This window comes from Pogona vitticeps, chromosome 1 (genome assembly GCF_051106095.1).
Source record: "Pogona vitticeps strain Pit_001003342236 chromosome 1, PviZW2.1, whole genome shotgun sequence".
Lineage (NCBI taxonomy): Eukaryota > Metazoa > Chordata > Lepidosauria > Squamata > Agamidae > Pogona > Pogona vitticeps.
Window position 1 is genome coordinate 77791696 of NC_135783.1, and position 19290 is coordinate 77810985.

General features: G+C 41.1%; 1 protein-coding gene across 16 annotated transcripts in view; it reads right to left on the reverse strand.

Moving 5' to 3' along the window:
* Positions 1 to 19290, reverse strand: part of PHACTR2 (phosphatase and actin regulator 2) — a 134928-nt gene that overhangs the window by 42313 nt on the left and 73325 nt on the right. For all 16 annotated transcript variants that reach the window (XM_078383285.1, XM_078383282.1, XM_072995837.2 and 13 more), the window contains one exon: positions 5144 to 5311. In XM_078383285.1, the coding sequence (XP_078239411.1) occupies positions 5144 to 5311 (168 nt within the window). The remainder of the gene's footprint in view (positions 1 to 5143; positions 5312 to 19290) is intronic.

Genomic DNA, 19290 nt, shown 5'->3' on the forward strand with positions numbered 1-19290 from the left:
GGTACATCAATGATATTCCTGAAATTTTCTTGTTTTAATGCTGAAACAACAGTTAATTCTCAGTGAAAAAATATATATGAAAAAATTCAACAGATGGAGCTTCTGTGCTATATATAGCTTCATGGCTCTATCTACACTTGCTACCAAAATCTCAAATGTGCAAAAAACCATAATTACAAGATATTTTAAATCAGTCCCTATCAGTTTATGAAACTGTCTTATTCTGAATAAGACCTCTGGTCCATTTGTTTAACAGGTAACCAGAACAAACTAAATTTCAACAATAACCAATACCAACAGAACTGCAAAAGAGATGAATATGAAGTTCAGATGCAGAAAAATAGAATCACTGACATCAAGTCCAGCTCTTGTCAAGGAGGCACAGTGGGGAATCAAACTCCCAATGTCAGGTTCTGCAGCCAGATACCTAAACCACTGAGCTATCCAGCAGTTATATTGCTCACTTTTTCCTTTCACGTACTAGTGATACCATGAACCATCAAGTTAACTCAGACATGGCAAGCCTTTCCAGGGTTTTCCAGGTATAAGGTATTCAGAAATGGTTCATCATTCTCTTCTTCTGGCAGTCCCATGGAACACCAAAGCAAAGATATTTAGAATATTTTCAGAACTTGTCAGATCATTAAGAGTGTTTAACTTATGTTAACTATAATATTGTTTATTCATTATTGAATTTTGTTTATTATATTGTTTTTTTCTTTTCTCTCATCTCTTTTTCTTCTGGAGTGGAGCGGAAGGCCTGCCCCTCCCAGCAGAGGGCTCTCGAATATACGGGTGATTAAAGGTAGAGGGAGATATGGTGTTGGCACAGTTGCTGCTCATTCCAGAAGAACGGTGGAAAGATGTTTGAAGGCTGTCCACTGTTCTAGCTCTGTAATTACCTGCCCGGTTCAAGGTAGCCAGCTGAGTTGCCTCTCCACTCTAAACTTGGTCCTGCTGAATGCCAGATATGTATCCAATAAACTCCAGCTTATTTGATACCTTATTCTGGAGAAGGATGCAGATCTGGCTGGCTTGCATAACTGAAACTTGGATGGGCAGTGATGGGGGTGTTCCTCTTTCTCTTGCCTGCCCTCCCGGTTATGCTGTCCATCACCAAGGTAGACCGGAGGGGCGGGGGGGATTTGCCATTATTTATAAGAATACCCCTGAAGTTATTAGGCTCTCTGCTGTGGTGACACTAGGTCTTGAGGCCCTCTACGTGTTAATTGGGGCCAGGGATGGTATTGGAATCTTGCTGGCATACCATGCTCCCTATGATCCAGCCATTTTGTTACTGGAGCTGGGGGACTTTGGCTCCGCGGCACTATTGGGATCCCCGAGGCTGCTAGTCTTGGATGATTTCAACATCCATGTGGAGGCAGAGGTTTCTGGTCCAGCTCTTGAGTTCTTGGAAACCATTCATTCATTCATTCATTCATTCATTCATTCATTCATTCATTCATTCATTCATTCATTTATTCATTTATTTATTTATTTATTGGATTTCTATCCCGCCAATCTAGACCATGGCTTCCTTGCACATGTCCCAACATGTTAACGGCCCCACCCACGTGGGTGGTCACGTTAGACCTGGTTTTCTCCACTGAGCAGAGTGAATGTTGCGTGATGTTGTTGGGCCTTGCATTAGTCCCCTTGTCGTGGTTGGACCACCACCTAATAAAATGCAACCTCACAATGGCTCTCCCTCCCCGCGGGGAACAGGAACCTATTTTAATGGTCCACCCCTGCAGGCTACTGGATCCTATAGGATTCCATCCGAGGGATTCCAACTGATCTGGCTGGCGCCCCTGTCAAGGCTCTGGTGGTTGGCTGGTGTACTGCCGCCACCAGGGCTATTGACATGATTGCACGTAAACACCCACTCTGATGCAGAGCTCATCCAGTGCTGAGAGCTATGAAGCAGAACAGGAGGAGGCTGCTAGAAAAGCTCACTTCACTCTCCTGATAAGCAAAGCTTTGAACCAGCAGGCGCAAGTTTTCTGTATAGTATGCGATCTATCCGGAGCTGGACACAATGATTGGCCTCCTCCTAGCATTTCATGTGACCAATTTGCAGCATTTTTAAAATCAAAAGTGGAGGCCATCTGCTGGGACCTAGCTCCTTATTTGGAAACAGTAGATCAAGCAGAGACATCCAGTGCAGTGCCCTGTCTGTCAAGATTTACTTGTTTGTTGTGAGTTTTCTGGGCTGTTTGGCTGTGTTCTTAAGGTTTTTCTTCCTAATATTTTGTCAGTCTCTTTGGCCGGCATCTTCAGAGGACAGGAGTCAGAACTTTGTCTGTGCTCTGGTGCAGTTTGTGCGATAGTTGAGTATTTATAGCTGTGGGATCAGCTTTTGTCCTTTTCAGGAGATTGGGTGATTATAGTGATCAGTGTGCTTTTTGTTGTGGGTGTATTGTTGTGATAAGGGGGAGAGATGATCTGTCACTGTGATTGATGGGTGTCATTAGCTGGTCTTTTGTGTGTAGTGATCACTGGTCCTTGTGGCTCGGTAGAGTTTGTTGACCTTTTGCAGGCTGTATTTTTCAATGCTGGGAGCCAACTACAAATACTCTGAACATCTTTACTTTGGTGTTCCTAACAAGACACCTAGAGAATCTCCATTTAGCTCTGCACTCTTCGGAATTACAACATTTGATATTATCAGAACCAGACACGGCTTTTGACCCATGCTATAAATCCTTGGAAGAACATCTGTCTTATTTCAGAACATAAAGTGTTTAATTTTCTTCCTTTTCTTGAAAGCAGGAACTGATGAAAGCACCCTGGATGCTTTTGTAAGGTTGCTCTTTGGAAAGGAAGAAACTGCTTTCTGTTGAAACTTGAGTTCCTGGCAGTATGGATGTCCAGATCTAAAACACAGAAATTTTGCTCCTGAAGACAAAAAATCCATTCATAATCATAAACAGCTTTTGCTGATGATTCCATTCATCAGCAAAATCTATTTCTTTCCATACAAATCTGTCAGGTTAGCAGCATCCCATTTCCAAGTCAAAATCTGAGACCAGAGGATATACCTCATGACATCACACAAATAAAAATTTGGAAAGAATGCTGGAACTGCTTCTGGGCCTGCAGATTGTGGAATCTAGATAAACAGCCTCAAAATCAGAGTAAAAACCAGTATAGAAGTAGTATTGTACAAATACAACTGGATAACAGGGGTGGAAGGACCCATTTTTCTGGCCAGGCAAGAAGCAAAATGGACAATGGTTACTTCCATTCCTTTTAGGTCTTTGGCAGCCTTACATATTGCATGTCTATTAAGTACGAATTTTCTTTCCCAGGCCCGACCCAGCTAGTGGGGCTTCCAGAGGATTCACTTTCTGCCCATGGGAAGTCTGTTTCAGGCCTTGCACCACTACTGCCAGAGCATGTGTAACACGGATGGTTCACAAGTCCCAATGCTGCTGCTCCACTCTGCCCTTGCTTCAAACAGCACACAAATGGGTCCAAGTGGATGGGCTCTCTCCTCTTCCCTCACTGCTTACTTTTTGTGTGTCAACATAGGGCAAGCACAATGTATACAAAAACAGTTTCATGACAAGCCAGTGAACCCAGCTACCAGCTAGTAATGGGTGAAGATGAGTGCACAATCTTTAAGCCCATTTCATGCACAAAAACCAAACTTTCTTTTCCTCCAATGCCATTTGCCGTGAGATTTGTCCACCCACCTGGAGACCCAGAGAAGCACAGCAAGTTCAGCTGGTGCTTGCCAATAGGGCATCATTATTTCCATATCTAATGCCCCACCTTCTGAATTGTTTACATATGGATTATTCAGCTGTCGACACAGCGTGATAATTTTCTTATTTATTTTTGTAATAAAACTGTTGCTTCCACTGAAGACACTTAACAGGCTACTCCAGTGCATGTTGCATTTCACAGGCCAAATACAAAAGAATCCGATTTTCCTTCTTCCCCTGGATCTCTGTGGCTGAAGACCAAACTAGATACAACACACAGGTATGTGTTATGTACTCTCAAATTACAGAAAACAAAATAATAAAATTAGCACTGAATATTTGCAATCTGTAAAAGAGTAATGGGAGAAGGAAAGCTGATGATTAAACCTTTTCCAACCAGGACTGACCCCCCCCCCCTTAGCTGCTTGTCCACTAAAGATGACCTCATTTGCGAAAAGGTTATATGTCTGGCTTGGGTCTAGTTGTCATTTGCAAAATACATTACAAATTGCTTCCTCGCTCAAATATAAGACCACATACTTAACACAAAATTAGTGGCTGCACTATCCAGATGTGAAAGTTCCTATCTTTTATCTTTAAGGCTGGAAGTTCAGAACGCTTTTAGAGGTACAGACTTTCACACTGAAGAGTAGGGACTTACTTCAGACCAAATCCTGCTTTACAGATGGCCAAGAATGGGAGGTAAATGAGTGAGGTCCTACAAAATAAATGGAAGCTGCTGAAAAATAATTCCACAAATGTTTTCCTGGGAATGTGCTCTCCTTACACATTTAACTCTTGTGCCTTCAACAGAGCACACAATGGCAAACCACCAGAAAGTAGGAAATAGATGAAACCCAATTCAAAGTGCTTGTTTTGACATATAAAGCCCTAAACGGCTTGGGCCCTGGACACCTGAAGGACCGCCTCCTTCCATATGAACCTACCTGGCAATTAAGATATAGCCAGGGGGCCCTTTTGAAAGAGCCATCCCTCAAGGAGCTAAGAGGAATGGCTTGTAGACAAAGGGCCTTTTCGGCAGCTGCCCCCAGATTATGGAATGCCCTCCCGAGGGAGATTCCTTTGGTGCCGGCCCCAGGTCAAAACCTTCCTGTTTCAGGTTTTTAATTGTGATATTACCGACTGTGGGTCTTGATGGCAATTTTTAGAGCACTGTAATTTTAATTGTATTTTTTTATCTTTTTATCTTTTTACTGTATTTAAATTGTTGTAAGCTGCCCAGAGACCCTTGGGTAGTGTGGGCGGCATATAAATTAAATAAACATAGAAAAGAGATGTTCCTAAGACATGCATCAGAGATCACCGTAACTGTACAATTCTCTTATTTGAGACCAATATATTCTACAAATTAATCAAATAATACCTGCTTCCAACCCTTACAAAAAAAACTTTGCCACCACCAATAATCATACCTGCTGATGTTTCAAGAAATTTTTCACTTGTCTTCTTCTTTCGCCACTTCCACGGCTTGAAGATTTTACCAATGGTAGAAAATTTGCCCTTCCTCTTGAAAGGAGGAGATTGGGAACCTGGGGCTGGTCCATCTGAGTTTGCAATTGATGCCTTGTCTATCCCATCAACTATGTAAATAAGAAATATATATATAAAAAACTCAGCACACTGCATCACTGAAACCTGTGTTAAAGCAAAATATCTATTTTTAAATTCAAAACACTTGAGTTTGAAGGAGGAAACATATCACATTCCAGTGTGTTGCCATGTGCGCTAACACCTTTAAATAAAAGAATGTTAATAGATGTATCACATACATAAAAGCAAGAATAAAATGGTACCTTCTGGCTCATATCCAGTAAAGGCAGCTGCACATTTTCAAACAGCACTTTGAAATCCTAAGCCCAATTTTACTTGTTTTCTAGAAGCATCAACATCAAACTCTTTGGTCTCTACACAGCTGCTGAGGTTAGTTCAAAATTGCTGAAATGTCACGGGTATCTTGCATAATAGCGCTGTTGTCCTGCTTTTTTTTAGCTCGGACACAGTAAGCAACAAAACAACCTGATTTTTTGACAACATGCTGAATATGCACATGCACGCATGCCTACACAATCGAAAGACAAAGGTTGACACCAAAGATAGGTAATCTGTTCAAAGCCATGTGATTGCAATTAAAAGCACTAACAGATTCTGGTAGAAATTAATGTTCCAAAAATCAGTTTCTCACTTCAGAATCATTTCATGTTCCACTGTATCACACAGCCTCTGAAAAGATTCCAGAAAACTTTTGTGCATGGTAAAACACTTAAATATGGCTAATTTTCTATGAGGTGGATCCACTGAACATGCATGTTTTTATTAATACTATTATTAATAATAATATCATCAACAGCTGTTACAGACTCTATCATTTGTAACCTTTGAATTTGGGCTAGGGCTCCTTGGATGACCTATTGCTTTTCTGATCTCATTGCTCTTCTTTTCAGCACACAGTGCTTTCCCCTCCCTTCTCTCTTAACGCTCAGTGTGATTCAGACATCCTCTTTACTAGAAAGAAAAACAGAACCTCGTACTGTTGTATGATTACAGAAGATAACAAAGATTTTTTTCTTAAAATAATCCATTCTGAGCATATTTCTATAATTATTTTTAACCAAACAATGCTGAGTGTTCCATAAAGACATCTTAACATCAGAATTTGAAGGTGTCAGGTCTAATGAGAGAATTAAAGGGGTAAGTCCACTGGTAGGAACTACAGATGTAGCCTAATATGTTTAATACGGAATGCACCTAACAGACACGAACAAGATAATACTGAGCTCAGAACAAGAGAACAGATCAAAGAAGATGGAGAATGCTGCAGAAGAAGAAAAATGGACCTCAAAAAGGAAAATAGAACCACAAAAATAGCAGGGAGCTTTAACTGAAAGGACTATTCATTGTTCAGTAGCTTCATCGATTCATAAATTCATGTCACTTGATCTCTCTATATTTAATCATTTACCTTGTGTCTCAAGTGTATGTACTTCTGCCTTCGCATGTGCATACAGAGCTTGATCCTACAGGGAATGGGGTGTGGTATAGAGGCCCTCCGTTTTTTTGCTACAGCTAACACACTAAATTTTGGTGCACCTCAACAGATAAGTTGAATAAGAGGGATCTGTTATGACTATACGTTTCAAGGTAAAAAACATTAACAGTGGTCGAGGGGAGGCTCCTGTTATAAGTGAAAATAGAATGGTTTTGATTTAAATTGATTTAAATTTTAAAAACTGGATTTTAGAAAACCATTTTGAGAAAAAACATTAATTTTTAAAATTAAAATAATTATTTAGATCTATTTGATTTTTAAAAGTCATTGATTTTTATCCACCCTGAGTGAAATAGAAGGCCTTTGAGGAAAACGGGGAGATTTGAAATGTTTCTCTAAACACATTCACCAGCAAGGCATTTAGAAAGATCCATATCTTTCCAGATTACTGACAAGAATTTTTTTTTACTTTGTTTTGTACACAATTGCTAAATCATGGTTCAGTGTTACAGGGTTGGGTTCCAAGAGCCTTGGACACTCACACTACCTCAGTTCTCTCTTTTTCTGCAGTACTGCCATAAGGAAACCAGAAACTTCCCCTTCCATTTTAGTTTAACCACAGTTTAGTGTTATGTCTTATTCCTGAAGTGTGGCTAACACTAAGTAGGGCACAGATCATCCAATTCAATTCAGATGCCAACATTGCGCCTTGAGATTTATCTGGAAATGATTATGGCTTTCTCCATAATCCAGCGCATGTTAGCAATTTGGTCTCTAGTTCTTCTGCCCCTTCAAAATCCAGCTTGTATTTCTGGGAGTTCTCGGTCCACATACTGCTGAAGCCTACCTTGGAGGATTTTGAGCATAACCTTGCTAGCGTGTGAAATGAGTGCAATTGTGCGGTAGTTGGAGCATTCTTTGGCACTGCCCTTCTTTGGGATTGGGTTGTAGACTGATCTTTTCCAGTCCTTTGGCCACTGCTGAGTTTTCCAAACTTGCTGGCATATTGAGTGTAGCACCTTAACAGCATCATCTTTTAAGATTTTAAATAGTTCAACTGGAATACCATCACCTCCACTGGTCTTGTTGTTAGCCATGCTTTCTAAGGCCCACTTGACCTCGCTCTCCAGGATGTCTGGCTCAAGGTCAACAACCACAGTATCTGGGTTGTCCGGGACATCCAGATATTTCTGGCAGTGGTTCTTAACCTTTGTTACTCGGATGTTTTTGAACTGCAACTCCCAGAAACCCCAGCCAGCACAGTTGGTGGTGAAGGCTTCTGGGAGTTGCAGTCCAAAACTCCTGAGTAATCCAAGATTAAGAACCAGTGATTTCTGGTATAATTCCTCTGTGTATTCTTGCCACCTCTTCTTGATGTCTTCTGCTTCTGTTAGGTCCCTACCATTTTTGTCCTTTAGTATGTCCATGGAGTCACAAAGAGTCGGACACAACGACACAACAATATCCATCTTTGCACAAAATGTTCCTTTAATATCTCCAATTTTCTTGAACAGATCTCTGTTTTTCCCCTTTCTATTATTTTCCTCTATATCTTTGCACTGTTCATTTAAGAAGGCCCTCTTGTCTCTCCTTGCTATTCTTTGGAAGTCTCCATTCAATTTTCTGTAACTTCCCCTATCTCCCTTGCATTTTGTCTCCCTTCTCTTCTCTGCTATTTGTAAGGCCTCATTGGACAGCCTCTTTGCTTTCTTGCATTCCCTTTTCTTTGGGATGGTTTTTGTTGCTGCCTCCTGTACAATGTACGAGTCTCCATCCATATTTCTTCAGGCACTCTGTCCACCAAATCTAGTTCCTTAAATCTGTTCTTCTCTTACATTGTGTATTCATAAGGGATTTGGTTTAGATTATACCTGACTAGCCCAGTGGTTTTTCCTTTCTTCAGTTTAAGCTTGAATTTTGCTATAAGAAGCTGATGATCAGAGCCACAATCAGCTCCAGGTCTTGTTTTTGCTGACTGTATAGAGCTTCTCCATCTTTGGCTATAGAGAACATTATCAATCTGATTTCGGTATTGCCCATCTGGTGATTTCCATGTGTAGAGTCGCCTCTTGTGTTGTTGTAAAAGAGTGTTTGAGATGACCAGCTTGTTCTTTTGATAAAACTCTATTAGCCTTTGCCCTGCTTTGTTTTGAACTCCAAGGCCAAACTTACCTGTTGTTCCTTTTATCTCTTGACTCCCTATTTTGGCATTCCAGTCCCCTATAATGACAGGGACATTTTTCTTTGGTGTCAGTTCTAGAAGGTGTTGGTCAATGTCAGCCTCTTCAGCATCGGTGGTTGGTGCATAAAATTGGTGCAAATTCAGGATTCTTAGATTTGGCTAAAGCCAATGCACAGTCCAACTCTTAACTATAGCTAGTAAAAACAAGCAATGTCCATGGCCTAAATTCCACATTTTGCTGGTGGCCACAACTCATCTTCTGTGCCTTCCTCTCCCTTGTTATCCTTATACCATTGTGGGGGGGTTACCTAGCCTCCAGAACTCACTTTAGGGGTGCATGGGGAACTGCAGTGGGAAAGGACAGCTCCTTTTGGTTGATGTTTGTCAAGTGAAAATCTATCTAGGGCCTGAAGTTCCACCTTCAACCAAACTATTCATAGAGAAGACAAATACAGCCTTGGAAAATGCATTTTTAAAAGGTTTTTCAAGTAAATCTAGAGTTACTTTCCAGGGCAAGATCCTCAAATTCTTCAAACAGCACAGACAGAAAGAAAGGAAAGGAGACAAACCACTAAACACTTCCATTACCTTTTCCCCTGAAAATAAGATCTAACCTGAAAATTAGCCCTAGCCTGATTTTTCAGGATGCTCGTAATATAAGCCCTACCCCAAAAATGAGCCCCAGTTAAGTGAAACCCCACCCTCCACCATTGTGCAGCAACCGGAAGAAGATGGCATAACTATATTTTAATAAATGTAGATGGTTGTACAGGAAAAAAAATCATCCCCTGAAAAAAAGTCCTATTGGATTTTTTGGAGCAAAAATTAATATAAGACCCTGTCTTATTTTCAGGGAAACATGGTAATAAGGAGCAGGAAGGAGAGGGAGCAGTAGGAAACTGAATGAGCACTGAGCTGGATGGAGGCAAGTTTGAAATGGTTGGGGAAAGAGAAAGAGAACAATGATCGGGGTTAAGATGTTTCTAATCTAGGAAAAACAGGTACATCTGCTAATATAAAAGAGGTACAAAACACACCCTCACCTATTTTGTTTTTCTGCTTTGGGGGACAAAGAGATTAATCACTAATGGATAAAGAGAGAAAGGTATGCTTTAACTGCAGATCGGCACAGCTGTCTTTCATACATTTTTATTCACTCCACTACGTAACTGTTAACTTCAGGAAGTTCTTTCATGAGCTAACTGTACTGACAGCATATTAATTAAAGGAAAGGGAAAAGCTTGGGTATTAATGTGGGTGGCTGAATGGTAGTTTCCAGATGGGGCTGCCAATGCTGCAAAATGTTAATTAGGCCTCCTGCTAGAGAAGAGATTAAAAGTGTAGGTAGCTGTACTTGCAAATTAATCCTGACTTTTGCCTTAATATTGAGAAAATGGACAGAGAAGTATATCTCATCTTCAGGGTTATGATACAGGAAGAGTCACTCTCGCCCCACATGCTTAAATATCACTATTTTTGACCCCAAAATATGTCAGTGAATAAACCCAAGGTTTTCAAGTTTCAATGCTTGCTCTTCCAAAGTTAGTTTTCAAATGATTTCTTGTGGATTATTTGCCCAGCCCTATATATTCAATGTATTTATTCAGTACATGGATTTGTTTCTTGACTGTTCCCTTTCAATTTTTTCCCCTGCCATTAGATTCTCTACTTGCCTACCCTCATAACACTTCCATATGAAACATGGCAATCTTGCTCACCAGCCAAGGAATTATTTTTCTGTAAACAATATGTTCTGGCTGTTCCAACTGGTGAATTGTAGCATGTTCCCATTTGAAAATATGGATTCTGATGGATGTTTGTTTGCTCTATTCTGCTTTTGTTTTATAATAGCGGAATGGCTACATATAAATAATGTTTCTTAATAATGATTTCCCTGGCTCTCCAAGAAATGTAGATTCACATTAATTCATACAGGTTAATCACGTGGTGGCGCTGTGAGCTAAACCACAGAAGCCTGTGCTGCAGGGTCAGAAGACCAGCAGTCATAAGATCGAATCCCCGTGACGGAGTGAGCTCCTGTTGCTTTGTCCCAGCTCCTCGCCAACCTAGCAGTTTGAAAGCATGCAAATGCGAGTAGATAAATTGGTACCTCGGTGGGAAGGTAAAATGGTGTTCCTTTGTCATGCTGGCCATGTGGCAATGGTAACTGTCTTTGGACAAGCGCTGGCTCTACGGCTTGAAAACGGGATGAGCACTGCCCCCTAGAGCCGGGCACGACTGGACTAAAAATGTCAAGGGGAACCTTTACCTTTAATCAGGCAGAGCTAACTGGATAGCTCAGTGACTTAGGCATCTGGTTGGCTGTTCAATTCACAAATTCATAGACTCATAGAATGATGAAGTTGGAAGGGGCCTATAAGGCCACTGAGTCCAACCCCCAGCTTAATGCAAGAATACAGATCAAAGGATATCTGCCAGGTGGTTGTCTAAATTTCACTTGGATGCCTCCCGTTATTGGAGCACTCATCACCTCTCAAGGTAATTGATTCCATTGCCATATTGCTCTAGCAGTTAGGAAGTTTTTCCTGATATTCAACTGAAATCTGGCTTTCTGTAACTTGAGCCTATTGTTGTGTGTCATGCACTCTGGGTTGATGGAAACGAGATCCTGCCCCTCCTCTATATGATAGCCTTTCAAGTATTTGAAAAGTGCTATCATCTCTACCGTCAGTCTTCTTTTCTCAAGGCTAAACATGCCCAGTTCTTTCAGTCTTTCCCTTAATAATCCTTGTTGCCCTCCTCTGAACTTCTTCTGGTTTGTCAGCATCCTTCTTGAAGTCTGGTGTCCAGAACTGGACACAGTACTCACAATGAGGCTTAACCAGTGCTGGATAGAGGGGAACTAGTACCTCATTGGATTTGTAGACTATACTTCTGTTAATGCAGCCTAAAACAGCATTTGCCTTTTTTGTAGGCCTCATTGTGAGTACTGTGTCCAGTTCTGGACACCCCACTTCAAGAAGGATGCTGACAAACTGGAACAAGTTCAGAGAAGGGCAACATCACACTGTTGGCTCATATTCAGTTTGTGATCTATGATATTCCAAGATACTTCTTGCTCATAGTACAGTGGTGCCTCGCTTGACGATGTTAATTCGTTCCAGCGAAATCGCTATAGAGCAAAAACATTGTCAAACGAAATGAAAAAAACCCATTGAAACGCATTGAAAGCCATTCAATGTGTTCCAATGGGCTGAATACCTGCTCGTCCAGTGAAGATCCTCCATACGGCGGCCATTTTTGGTGCCTGTAAAGTGAGGAATCCATCCTAGAAAACAGCGGGGGGCCATTTTCTTCAGCCGGTGGCCATTTTGAAACCCGACAATCAGCTGTTTTCTGATCGTCGTAAAGCAAAAATTGGTTCCCAAAGTAGGTAACTGATCATCGTTAAATGAAAAAAACCATTTAAAACATTGTTTTGCAATCGCGAAAGTGATTGCAAAAAACTAATCGTATAACGATTTCCTCATTAAGCGAGGCAATTGTTAAGTGAGGCACGACTGTATTACTGAGTCAGGTATCCCCTATCTTGTAGCTGTGTATTTGGTTTCTTTTTCCTAGGTGCAGTACTTTGCACTTATCCCTGTTAAATTTCATTGTTTAATGTCAGGCTGACTGGTTTGTAGTTCCCAGGTTCCTCCCTTTTGCCCTATTTGAAGAGTGGGACAACATTAGCCCTCCTCTATTTATCTAGACCTCATTCTTTTTCCATGATTTCAAGAAAATAATGGACAGTGGTTCTGAGAGTTCTTCAATCAGTTCCTTCAATACTCTTGGATGCAGTTCTTCTGGCCTTGGAAATGTGAAGTCGTTCAAGGTAGTAAGGTATTCCTTGATTATTTGTTTATCAGTCTCCAGCTCAGTCCTGTCCCCTCCAGTTGTACTTCACATTTGTCTGGATGGTCATAATCTTTTGGGAAAAGACTGAGCTAAAATAGGAATTGAGCACTTCTGCCTTTTCTTTGTCTTCCATTACCATTTTCCATTTCCACTGAGATTCCCCATCATGTATCCCAGAACAGTCAGCCTGTGTTTCTTTGGGTAAACTGCACAGTCCTAGGATACCTCCAGAAGAAGGGAACGGTAAACCACTTCTGATTATTCTCTACCTAGAAAACACTGAAAAAGGTCACCATAAGTCAGAACTGATTTAACACTGGCTTAGTGAGTTAGGTATTTGGCTGCAGAGCCAGATGTTGGGATGTCAATTGGTACATCCCAGAAGAGCCAGTCTGTATAGTCATGGGCAAGCACAGTCCCAGGAGGCCTCCAAAAGAAGGGAATGGTAAGCCATATCTGAATACTCTCTACCTAGAAAACTCTGGAAAGGGTGGCCATAAGTCAGAATTGACTTGATTGCACACAGTTTGATATGATGACAATTATGATAATGATGATGGCCTGTTGCAGTAACAACATGAAGACTCTTGTGGCACTTTAAAGATGAATATATCTATAAATGCTTGAGGCTCTGGATACTGGATACTACTGGAGTGATGGAAACGGTGGGAAATGGAAGCTATAAGTGAATTTACAGATTTTCTAGGTCGCATGCAATCATTCTTCACACACACATATTTCTGGGGATTATTTTGAAGCATCTGGTGACAGGTTCTGACTTTGTGAACCTGCATTTTAAATTCTTTTTTTAAAAGAAATTTTTCAAGGTGCTATTCATTAATAAGAACTTGTTTAGGTTCAACCCCCTTCCCCCAAATTGCAGGGAACAGAGCAGGATCCAGCAACAGACTGTCACTGGCAGGATGGCAAAGTCCAGCAGGAGTGGGAGAGGTTTGAATCCCCTTCCCTGCTGTAGCCCCTATACCAGGTGGCACAAAAACTGGACGATGGGGGAGAGGAGGGGGAAAATGCCATTTTGTAACCAGTGTTTCAACAATAGACTTAGAAGTACACCATAATATGCTCTAATCTGAAAAGAGGTACAGTATGTGTAAGCACTACAGGCCTTTTTTGTAGGTATGAGAAACATTGTGGCATTACTTATAAAAAGATACACGGAGACTCTTGCACATAATAAATTTAGTGCTTAACCTAATCGATCCCTGCATTCTGACTGAGAAGAGTATTAGTGCTACTAACTGCCTACTTCGTTTAACCCCTATGATTCTGGACAGCCGTGGATCATGTTCTATTTTCCTATACAGTGGTGCCCTGCATAGCGAGGTTAATCCGTTCCGGATTAACCGTCGCTATGGGGAAACATCGCTATACGGAAAGTAAAAACCTATTGGAATGCATTAAACTTCGTTTAATGCATTCCAGAGAGGCCCAAACTCACCGTTCAGCGAAGTTTCTCCATAGCGCCGCCATTTTCGTGCCCATTTTGGAACCGCCGATCAGCTGTTTAAAAAAATCGCTATGCGAAAATCGGTAAGCGAAACGCTTACTGATCATCACAAAGCGATTTTTGTCCATTGGAAACATCAGTATGCAATCGCATTAGCGATCGCAAAATCCGCATCGCTATGCGGATTCATCGTTAAACGGTGTGCTCGTTATGCGAGGCACCACTGTATTTCAAATCATCTCAGAAACTGTGAAGTCAATGACAGCTTATATGACAAAATTCTGGACCAGAAGCCAATAACTAGGAAGAGGAGGAGCAGTTATGCATTGTTGTTGTTTAGTCGTTAAGTTGTGTCCAACTCTTCGTGACCCAATGGACCAGAGCACACCAGGCTCTCTTGTCTTCCACTGCCTCCCAGAGTTTGGTCAAATTCATGTTGGTAACTTCGATGACACTGTCCAGTCATGCTTAGTATAGTATGGGCTTGGAGAGGAAGGTCCTGATGACATTCCCTAGCTCTGTAGCCTTGCCCACACATTTCCCAGACATTACAGAGGTGCAAAGATTACCAGAAATGGAGATTTGAATCATTTTTTCCTTTAATCTAATGCCAATTTGTCCTTTTACTTATAAATACTTATTATTCTAACTCTTACACTGCATAGGAAGCTAGTAGTGGCTTTGTCTCAGTAGCCAAAAACAGGTGAGTAAGTTTACTCAAGCCCAAATTATGGGCTTGAGTAAACTGGCATGTCATGTAACCATGGAGTATCATGTAACCCGACACCAGCTATGTGACACAGCATAGACCATATGGAGCGTGTATGGAGCATTTTCTCCTCTGATGTAACACTAAACTTGTGGTCACCCAATGATTGGCAAGAGGTTTCAGAGACTCAAATTTAAGTACCTTGCAAAATAGCTTACTAACTGGTGAGATGCATTGCCAGAAGATGTGACGGCGACTTCTGTACAAATGCATGGACAACTGGCTGGTCTATGTTGGAAACAGAATGCTAAATAATATGGCTTTCCTTGCCTAATATAGCACAGTCCATTTTAACTCACGATAAACAACATCTGTGCACATATAGCCACTTTGTTAAAGTATGTATTATACAACATGAGAAAAAACATTAAGGAATGTTTTCTCCCTTTTAAGAAATAACTACAAATGACTGTTTGAATGTCTGTCTGCAATAGACTAGTCTCTGTGATTCCTGTTCACCCAAGCCAATATTTCCAACTTTGTATGGGATAGCAGGGTATTCACATCAGACAAACAAAAAAATGTGTTTAAATCTCAAGATGAGTAATTAAAATAGTTGTTTTATTCCTTAACACTATGGCTTGCAGTACAAAAATAATTATCCAAAAACAGGGATCCCCTCTGCTCATGAGCTTAACACATTACTCAGATTGATTATTCTGCTTAATCTTGTTGCTAACCAACTGCTGGTTAAAATGAAGTTAAGGAGCTATTAACAGCAGATAGTTTATAAACAAGTCAAAGAATGGAGAACAAACAAAACATCTACAGTAAATACCATTGAAGATTTTCAAAGCTGTATTTGTACAATTTTCTCTTCTGTTCAGTTCTGAGATATTTGATGCCTGGCATGCCAAATCTACCACAAGTACTTCATGCATAGAGGAGGGATACTGAATATGATGTGCTGTATAATACTGTGTGCCAAAGAAAAGATGTATCTTTAAGGCTTATTGTGTTCTTGGTATGAGATGGGCTACAAGCAGTCTTAAATGCACCAAACTTAAAAACTTCAGTGAGAACCCTAATAGTCAACTTTCATGCCTTTGTAAGGAAGACTGAAACTCTGAAGTTTGTTACATATTTATATATATTATTACAGAAAATTAACATATTGGTTTGAGATTGATTGTTTTCACAATGTAAGATGTACTGATTTTAGAGTAAACATACTACAAAACAGGTATTACACAGATTCACATCAAATGTATTTGTACTGTTATTTAGTCTTATTTTCTCACTGGGATGGCTGCTGCTGTGACCCTGACTGTTCCAGCACAAGCTAGTCATTATCCCACTCTCAGTAACAATGAGATGTATTCATTTCCTCAAACAATCTCCAGCCTATGAATGTGGGATATTGTGCTTCTGTATCCATGATTCAAAACCCAGAAAATGGCCCAATATTGCTGTGCAATATCATGCCTGCACTGCCAGCAGGAAAAAGGATCCCAAACTTTACTTAGCAAAAGGCAACCTGAATGTTGACAACACCAGTAACAGCAGTCAGGATTGTTTCTACAGGATACTCTCTTGTGCTACTTCCCAGACATAAAGAGACACTAAGGAGGGAAAAATCCCAGAACCTGACTCATTTTTTCATTAGTTAACTACTTCTTACCCAAACACAAAGCAATTGACAAGATACAGGGACCAAACCTCTGCTAACATCTGTGATGAAGTGTATTTTTCTAATTAGAAATGGGTTATGTAGTCATGTCTTAACCATAGAGAAATCCATTTTGAGTCTGACACAGGCTAAGTTCTGGAAAATTACTAGTAGTTATTTTCAGCTTCATGTCGCTAACCTTATCGCTGCAGCTGGAGTGAAAAACACGGCAGAGTCAAAATATCTCTAACCTGAAATATAAACAATTCTTTGGTGTTGGTGGGAAAGTAGGGCGTACCCTATGCTAATTCTTTCCTTCTTGATTGGTCGAATATGTCAGGAAGGGGCAGGTTGGAGAAATTTACAAGAGGTTGAAAAAAAAGGGACTCAGAGAGAGAGAGAGAAGGAAGAAGAGAGTTTTGGGTATCTGAAAACATGGCGAAGGAACCTGATTTAACAATATGGACTGCGTAAGAATATCGTTTGTTTACCTTAGTTTATAGTTTAGATTTTGTTTTGTTTAATAGTTAATTTTTATAGAAGGTGCTGAAACGTTATGCTGTTGCTTAGAAATGAAACTGTAGAGAAATGTTTTCTTTGTTCACTTAAATAAACTCATGTTGTTTAATAATTGGCCTTTCTAGTCCTTTGAACAGAACAGTTCCCCTATAGATAACGAATTTGGCCTTACGTTACCAAAATTGAGTCATTGAACAGTAAAGATACGGTATTAAGTGTTTTCTTTTTAGTTAAAATCGAAACAGCCTTAAATGCAGGTTTGCCAAGAGTTCATGTCCCGGAAACTGTGTTGACTCAAGCAGTTAACTTCAATCGGGAGTGAAGGAAGCCTGGATTTTCCTGTTTCGTGGTTTTTGATCTCATTTATGGGACCAATAACTCACAACATCTTATCATGTAAAACTATTTCCAGCCACAAAGCAAAATACAGTATTTTCACAGATTAAATAAGTCACCTGAATATTTGTTCAGTATTCTTTTTAAAATACTGTATTTTTAAAATGTTTTAAAAAATATTTTAACATCCATATATATTAAATGTTTAAATATTCTTTTTGCTTCTGCATTTTTATAATCAGACACAGAATCCCCTTGCAAGCAGGAATCCCATACGCTTTCTTGGCAGGAAGGAGTTAAAACATTAGCTATGAGTCAGTTAATTGGTTCCATTCTAGGACCACTCCGTTTGGAACTTTGTCCTGCCAGGTACAGTGATGCCCTGCAAGATGAAAATAATTCATTCCATGAGTCGCTTCGTCTTGTTAAATTTTCATCTTGTGAAGAGTGGTTTCCCATAGGAATATATTGAAATTTAATTAACGTGTTCCTACGGGCCAAAAAATGAGGAATTTGCAGAGAATCCCTAGTCTGGAGAGCAGAGTGTGTGTTGTGTTTTTGCTGCCATGAGAACGGGAATTTGCAGAGAGCCTCTGGCTCTTCCTTCTCCTCCTGGGGCCCCTCCTACTCCCTCCAGCCTCGCTTTGCCACCGGCTCCAGCTTCACCAGCAGCAACATACCGGCAACAGTGAAGGGGAGGAAGAGGCAGAGCGGCGAGGGGGGAAAGGCAATAAGGAGCGTTTTTGTTGAGTGCAGCCAGCTTTTCATTCATGGAACGGCGGTGGGAGCAAGAAGGGGCCAGACCACGCCGTGGAAACAGAGCCCTCGGAGGCCCTGGCAGCTTCCCCGGTGCTAGCTGGTGGATGCACTTTTCCTCTTCTTGCTCTCCTCTTCCTCTACTTTGTCTACGTGGCACCTGTCATTGGTGAGGGCAACGCGCGGGGGTCGGGGCAGAGGAGAGCGTATCGGGTGTGGGCCGTCAGAGTGAGGTCCGTCACCTCAGGAGAGCCAGTGGGGGGAAGGTGGCAGCAGCGACTCAATCCAGGGCCCACACCTGCTCTTCCTGTGAAGGGGACAGTGTGAGGGAGAGCCCTCAGGAACCAGAGCGGGGGGGAGAAGGAAGGAAGGAAGGAGGGAGGGAATTCTCCACATTCACGCTAGATGAATTTTTCTATGGCCGTACTTCGCAAGGCGTCCTTGCAAAAACTAGAAAAATTCATCTAGTGAGTCACAAAAAAATCTCAAGACGCTTTTGTCTTGTTTTTCGTTGCGCGAGGCGTTCGTCTTGCAAGCATCACTGTAATACCAAAACTGCATTGGAGACAACACATACGGAACGTGTTCAACTTCCTCTCCTGCTGTGCACAAAGGGCCCAGGACTCACTGCAGTACAGGAGTATACTCAGACACAGGCTCTATAGACCTGCCATTAGCTTATTAAGCCATACTCTCTCTGTGAGCCTAGAGAACATGGTAGCTGCTTTGCCAATGCGTTTATCCAGCTCAGCATCTAGAGAGAGGGTGTCAGAGATGGTTGAGCCAAGGTACACAAAATCATGAACAACCTCCAGTTCTTGTGTGGAGATGCTAATAGAGGGAGGTGAGTCCATGCCCTGGCCCATGACTTATGTTCTCTTCAGGCTGATTGTTATTCTAAAATCTTTGCAGGCCTTGCTAAAATGATTCATGAGTTGTTGTAGGTCTTCAGCAGAATGGGCAATAACAGCTGCATCATCTGCGAAGAGGAAGTCCCGCATGCATTTCAGCTGGACTTTGGTCTTCTCAATCTAGAGAGATTAAAAAGCTTTCCATCTGTTCTAGTTTGGAGA